At 45.4% G+C, this 7507-nt stretch overlaps 1 protein-coding gene across 1 annotated transcript; it reads left to right on the top strand.

The window, feature by feature from the left end:
• Positions 1-410: 410 nt before the first annotated feature.
• Positions 411-7452, top strand: LOC115180117 (mesoderm-specific transcript homolog protein-like). Its single transcript, XM_029742018.1, has 5 exons — positions 411-520; positions 806-973; positions 2462-2541; positions 5231-5286; positions 7335-7452. Exons 2-5 carry the CDS (start codon positions 814-816, stop codon positions 7450-7452), a joined length of 414 nt encoding a protein of 137 aa, XP_029597878.1. The 5' UTR covers positions 411-520; positions 806-813.
• The last annotated feature ends 55 nt before the right edge of the window (positions 7453-7507 follow it).

The raw sequence follows: 7507 nt of genomic DNA, 5'->3' as shown, positions 1-7507 counted from the left end.
TTAGCGCTCAGCTCCCTGGCAATCCTCCATGCGACTACAAAATAATACAATTCCCCGACCCAGCGCTAATGCAGTGCACTGGGCCAAGGTTCGAAACCTACCCAGATGACCCGGACGCACTGAGCACATAGGAATGACAGAACCGCGACTCGGCTATAGGCAAGTACAGCACTGACAGTGCCCCGGGCGGAAGTGTTATTTTAGTTTCAACATTTACATTTTTTACATTTACGTAATTTAGCAGACGCTCTTATCCAGAGCGACTTACAAATTGGAAAAGTATTTTGACCCAACTAGGTAAGTCAGTTAAGAACAAATTCTTATTTACAATGACTGCCTATACCAGCCAAAGCCAGGGGACGCTGGGCCAATTGTGCGCCGCCCTATGGGACTCCCAATCACGACCAGATGTGATACAGCTGGATTTGAACCAGGGTGTCTGTGGTGACACATCTAGCACTGAGATGCAGTGCCTTAGACCGCTCCGCCACTCGGGAGCAAGAAGTGACATTTCCAAGAGGTAGGCTAATGCTTTATTTTTAAAACAGAATGATAGCATAGCCTATTGTTGCAAGGAGACCGCGACGTTAACATGTAGCCCACTATTTTGACGATATTCCAAAGTCTAGCTTTGCCGACTATGTTGCTTCAAGAATTTATGAATAGACAGTAAGTAGCGGGGTGTCACATGACATTATCACAAAATAGGTCTGGCACTTGTAGACCATTCATGTGAAAGGGTGATAGTAGCCTAAATTAAATGTCGTGCCGTGACCCCAGTGTTGTCTTCATCCGTATATTCCAGAGTGCAGAATGCGAGACCGGCCCTCCTACCAAAGGAAAGATGAGGGAACGGTGGCTTCCTCTGCGGTCTACCTGCACATCCCTCCTCCCCAGCTGTCTCCAGCCCTCCTGACCTGGCGCTCTGCCAGAGCATTCTTCACTTTCAGGAGCAACAATATATTCTACAGAGGTAAGATTTGGCATCAGTAAGAGTAGAATGGAGGGATAGGGTGTATTCTCATTTGATTCAGATTATATACGTCCAAACATCATACATTTGAAATTGAACTTGCTTATGAATCCATCTCCCTATCCACCTGATAGTGGTGCACTGTACTGATATTTAAAGACTAATTGAATGTGTCATTGAACCAATTGCACTTTATGGCAGCGAGGTGTGGGGTCCACTTGCAAAAACAAGATTTCCCCCAATGGGACAAACACCCCATTGAAACCTGAATGCAGAGTTCTGTAAGATTCACCTACATGTCCAGAGGAAAACTACAAACAATGCACGCAGGGCAGAATTAGGCCAATATTCACCTATAATACAAACTAAAAACAAGAGCAATTAAGTTTTGGAAGCATCTAAAATACAGTGACCCACTCTCATATTATCAAGCCCTGCAATGCCAAGAGTCCCCTCATCCAGCTGGTCCTGAGGCTGAGGTCACAAACCTGTTCTACTAACACACTGAAGCCTCAGGACCAGAACATCCAATCAGAATAAACCAAATTACAACAGTTAAAACTACATTACTTATTGGGAAACACAAAGCACAAAACAAAATGCAGTGCTATCTGGCCCTAAATCGACAGTTCACCGCAGAAAACTATTTGACCATGGTTACTGATCAAAACCTTAGAAAACCTTGACAAAGTACAGGCTCAGTGAGCACAGCCTTGCCATTGAGAAGGGTAGACACAGGAAAACCTGGCTCCCTGTAGAGGAAAGGCTGTGCAACCACTACACCACAGCAAAACCCGAGACAGAGCTGCATTTCCTGACAAAATGTCAAAAATATATAACAATATGAGTGTAATTACGCCAAATTTGAAACCCTTTTTCAAAGACCTCTCTGATGAGAGTAGGCTACCCATTCTGTTGGGGGAGGACGCAGAGAGCTGTGGGTTGGCAGCGCACTACATTGCTGCCTGACATAAAATGAGAGACAGTGTCTGACAGCCAACCAACCTGCACATGTCCTCTATGCCATTGTTATTGTTCAATATATGGTTATTTTGACCCTTGATTATTGTTGTTACTGTTGTCACGTTGACAATATTATTTTGATTATGTTAATATTGTACATCTCCAAAGTAAGCTTTGGCAATATGTACTTTGTTAAGTCATGCCAATAAAGCACATTTAATTGAAAGCATTTATTTCACCTGTCCAGTTGTCACATGAATGTGGGTGGAATGAACAGAGCTTTAATTAGCGTCTCATTACATTAGAGATGCATGCAGTGATGCAGACTACTGTAGTCATCTAGAGGCTCCTTCATCAGTACAGGGAACAGTCTGGACTGCTAGAAGTTGGAGCCCATGTTCAGATCAGTCATCATTTGCACTTTACAATGGCAAGTTCCAAGCACCGGTTTTAGCCCTTTGATCTATGTAACATTTTCATGGTACGTGATGAACAATGTGTATGCTTTACTTTTTCCTTTACCAGAGACCTATGGTGCTGTAGGCAGCTCTGATGTGGTCATCCTCCTCCATGGCTTCCCTACCTCCAGCCTGGACTGGTACAAGGTAAGCAGATAAGAGAAAGTAGTGGTCATCCTCCTCCATGGCTTCCCTACCTCCAGCCTGGACTGGTACAAGGTAAGCAGATAAGAGAAAGTAGTGGTCATCCTCCTCCATGGCTTCCCTACCTCCAGCCTGGACTGGTACAAGGTAAGCAGATAAGAGAAAGTAGTGGTCATCCTCCTCCATGGCTTCCCTACCTCCAGCCTGGACTGGTACAAGGTAAGCAGATAAGAGAAAGTAGTGGTCATCCTCCTCCATGGCTTCCCTACCTCCAGCCTGGACTGGTACAAGGTAAGCAGATAAGAGAAAGTAGTGGTCATCCTCCTCCATGGCTTCCCTACCTCCAGCCTGGACTGGTACAAGGTAAGCAGATAAGAGAAAGTAGTGGTCATCCTCCTCCATGGCTTCCCTACCTCCAGCCTGGACTGGTACAAGGTAAGCAGATAAGAGAAAGTAGTGGTCATCCTCCTCCATGGCTTCCCTACCTCCAGCCTGGACTGGTACAAGGTAAGCAGATAAGAGAAAGTAGTGGTCATCCTCCTCCATGGCTTCCCTACCTCCAGCCTGGACTGGTACAAGGTAAGCAGATAAGAGAAAGTAGTGGTCATCCTCCTCCATGGCTTCCCTACCTCCAGCCTGGACTGGTACAAGGTAAGCTGATAAGAGAAAGTAGTGGTCATCCTCCTCCATGGCTTCCCTACCTCCAGCCTGGACTGGTACAAGGTAAGCAGATAAGAGAAAGTAGTGGTCATCCTCCTCCATGGCTTCCCTACCTCCAGCCTGGACTGGTACAAGGTAAGCTGATAAGAGAAAGTAGTGGTCATCCTCCTCCATGGCTTCCCTACCTCCAGCCTGGACTGGTACAAGGTAAGCAGATAAGAGAAAGTAGTGGTCATCCTCCTCCATGGCTTCCCTACCTCCAGCCTGGACTGGTACAAGGTAAGCAGATAAGAGAAAGTAGTGGTCATCCTCCTCCATGGCTTCCCTACCTCCAGCCTGGACTGGTACAAGGTAAGCAGATAAGAGAAAGTAGTGGTCATCCTCCTCCATGGCTTCCCTACCTCCAGCCTGGACTGGTACAAGGTAAGCAGATAAGAGAAAGTAGTGGTCATCCTCCTCCATGGCTTCCCTACCTCCAGCCTGGACTGGTACAAGGTAAGCTGATAAGAGAAAGTAGTGGTCATCCTCCTCCATGGCTTCCCTACCTCCAGCCTGGACTGGTACAAGGTAAGCAGATAAGAGAAAGTAGTGGTCATCCTCCTCCATGGCTTCCCTACCTCCAGCCTGGACTGGTACAAGGTAAGCTGATAAGAGAAAGTAGTGGTCATCCTCCTCCATGGCTTCCCTACCTCCAGCCTGGACTGGTACAAGGTAAGCAGATAAGAGAAAGTAGTGGTCATCCTCCTCCATGGCTTCCCTACCTCCAGCCTGGACTGGTACAAGGTAAGCAGATAAGAGAAAGTAGTGGTCATCCTCCTCCATGGCTTCCCTACCTCCAGCCTGGACTGGTACAAGGTAAGCAGATAAGAGAAAGTAGTGGTCATCCTCCTCCATGGCTTCCCTACCTCCAGCCTGGACTGGTACAAGGTAAGCAGATAAGAGAAAGTAGTGGTCATCCTCCTCCATGGCTTCCCTACCTCCAGCCTGGACTGGTACAAGGTAAGCAGATAAGAGAAAGGGGCTTATCTATAAAATGTTATGCACAGATCAATTGGTTTGCTGGGATATATGCCTGTGTAACAGTGTAGGTTCCGTCTCTCTCTTCGCCCCAACCTGGGCTCAAACCAGGGACCCTTGCACACATCAACAACTGACACCCACCGAAGCATCGTTACCCATCGCGCCACAAAAGCCGCGGCTCTTGCAACGCAAGGGGAAACCCTACTTCAAGTCTCAGAGCGAGTGACGTCACTGATTGAAACGCTATTAGCGCGCACCACCGCTAACTAACTAGCCATTTCACATCGGTTACACTCACCCCCCCTTTTGACCTCCTCCTTTTCCGCAGCAACCAATGATCCGGGTCAACAGCATCAATGTAACAGTGTAGGTTCCGTCCCTCTCTATTTTAATCGCACTTTGAAACAACAAAATGTGTAAATAGTCAAGGACTGTGAATACATTCTGAAGGTACTGTAATGACAGAAGGGCAATGGCAGGAAGTTAAGATAATGTACTGTCTGTCATTCATTCAACTCCATCACTGCTGTTCTGTCCGTTGATGTTGATTTCCTGCAATAGGTTGGTTTGTGCCTACTATGAAACTGCACAAAAACAAGTTACAGTGCCATGTCAGTTAGTACACTGAAGTTCTGAATGCCGTTGTACAGGGACTGTAAACGGTAAAACTCCCCCCTGGTTTGGACTATGAGGTGACCAGCGAGTCAGTCAGTGAGGCTAAGCTACTTAGCGCAGACTAATACCTCCCAGGAGATTATTAGCCCATCTTTGCCCCATTAAGGTTAGCTGGTAGTGGCGTGATCGGTGTGATCCACACCTCCCTCCCTCCCTACTACACATGGTCCCCATCCCCATAGAATCCTGTTCAACATCTCACTGAGAAGCGTTTCGGTCTGTCATCACTAGATGCATTATAACATTTGATTGTTATGAGAAGGCATGTGGATTTAGTTAGATGCTAATTGACTAGCCTGTCATTGGAAGGCTAAAAAATAATTTCTGGGTTTTTTAGAACAAGTTCATGGAATCCCACTCCTCCACATCATCCCTCTACCTCCTTGTCTTTCAGTTCATATGATCTATGGACCCCTGGATCCAGTCAACCCTCACCCCCAATTCATCTTCCTTTACCAGTAAGTGCACCTCTTCCATACTCTTATCCTATTGACATGCATTGAGGTATTTAAGGTGTTAGTTTCATTCACATGCACTGGGTCATTGCCATTCACTTGCATTGGGTAGTTACATTTGTGAGTGTAGGAATATTCAATGAGTTTTGCCAGGGCTGAGATTGCATGGTAAATGCTGTCTTTCCATATGAAGAGCTGTAGTATCATGTACAACCACATGATGGGGGTGTTTACGGTGAGTGTCTGAGGCACAATGTACTCCAGTTTTTTTCCTGTCTCAAATAAGGGAAAGGGGGATACCTAGTCAGTTGTACTACTGAAGGCATTCAACTGAAATAGGATCTAATGTTTCGTCGACGTCTAAAACGTGATATTAATTTAATACAAATCACTTTCTATGGCGTGTCGAGCATTTTTTTTGTCATAAGGTACATAAGGTAGTACCTATAATCTTGTTGTTGGAGCACAAGCCTGTGCATTCCTTTAATGTCTGTAAAAATACCAGAAAGGGTATTCAAGCTCTACAGACAGAAAGTATATTGTAGTATTTTTGGGCTCAAAGCTCAGTCCATAGGTTGTGTAGAATGTTAAATGCACTCTTCTTTGTCAGAGCAGTTTATCTTACTAACAGTAATTGTCACTGCCTTGCATCGCCATGGTCATGGGTTCAAATCCCATTCAATGTCATTTTTAACATGAAGCTACTCTCTTCAGATGTCTACCTTTTTAAATGTTTCCTAGTTAGTGTGAAGGTGTCTGTGGCGCTGGTGGATGCTCCCTGCCTCACACAGATAAGGTTGCTGGTTGGAATCCCTGGATTGAAGAGGACCACCCTTCATCTCTGAGATGGGGTGCGAGGAGGACAGAAGAGGGGGCATGGTCCCTGTATTCAGAGATATAAATGCAGATGGTTATGCAATAATTCACCAGAAACACCATGGTTAAATCTTGAAAAAATATATTTAGTCTTTGCTTCTGCTTGCCTTGAACTCTACTCAATTCTCCCCTCTCGGTTGCTACCTTCCTCCACCACCATACTTGAACTGGTCCGTGTCAGTTGCTGGAGTTTCAGCTGGTTAGATTGGAGCCCACAACCTCTCCACTGAGGCAGACGTCTTTCTCTTATGCCACCATCTTTCATGATGTCTTTGTCTCCTTCAACATAAGGTTGTAGTCCGAAAAAAAGTATGTTCTTTGTACCTGTCGGTCTGTAGCCTTCTGACAGCCTCTGTGCCACAGGAGGATATATTGAGGCTATAACCTTAGCTACAGAACCATTCGGGTTTTGAACCATTATCTTGCTCTGCAAGCCAGTGACAATTCCACTCAGCCACTGCAGGATTTAGATTTAAAATATATATATATATATACTTTTTACTTTAAAGTTACTCAACATTCAATCCAAAGCATCAGAGGGAAAAGAGACTTGAACCTTACTTGTGAATCAAGAAAATGCACCAGCATTGGCCGTGAGTTGTGTGGGATTTGTAGACTGATGTAAGGCACCACAATTATGCAGAACTAAAGGGAAGATTTGAACCCACGTCTGACCAGAACGAGAAAGTGTAGGCTAAATATGTCGCTCAAATTGAAAACCATTACAGAAAATGATTTCTATCAGCCTAATGGCGCTGTAGCGAGATCTCACATTCCAGTGTTCGGAATTATAAACAAGGCTGCATGGAATTTCTCTAAATGTGACTCCGTGCAGCCAATGGCAACGTGCGCTTTAGGTATAATGCTAGGAGCCGCTTGTGTTTGACAGCTCTAATGCAATTCCACCACTATGCGGATGTCGGCTAAACTGGAAGTGATTGATTAGAGCCCCGAGACAAATGCTTAAATTCTGTATATACAGTAGTAGTAGAAGTATTTGGGTTTCTGTATATATCCCCCATCATTCATTTGGGTATTACAGAATGCAAGGATTCCTTTTGTATGAATAAGTCCTCTTGTCCCTCCCAACCTGTTGTCATTGTCCTTCAGGAAACTAGTGCAGAGGTCTACTGTGTCGGTTCTGGATGAACACATCAGCCATTATCCCCAGCTGGAGGACCCTACTGGCTTCCTCAACGCCTACTGCAGCTTCATCAACGCCTTCTGAGCCAACTCACCAGAATTAGACAATCTGAACTTCTGCGAGCATAACCTGGGTCATG

The sequence above is a fragment of the Salmo trutta genome, chromosome 40 (genome assembly GCF_901001165.1).
Source record: "Salmo trutta chromosome 40, fSalTru1.1, whole genome shotgun sequence".
NCBI classification, from domain to species: Eukaryota; Metazoa; Chordata; class Actinopteri; order Salmoniformes; family Salmonidae; genus Salmo; species Salmo trutta.
The sequence above is the reverse complement of the archived record's forward strand: the minus strand, read 5'-3'. Positions and strand labels throughout refer to the sequence as shown.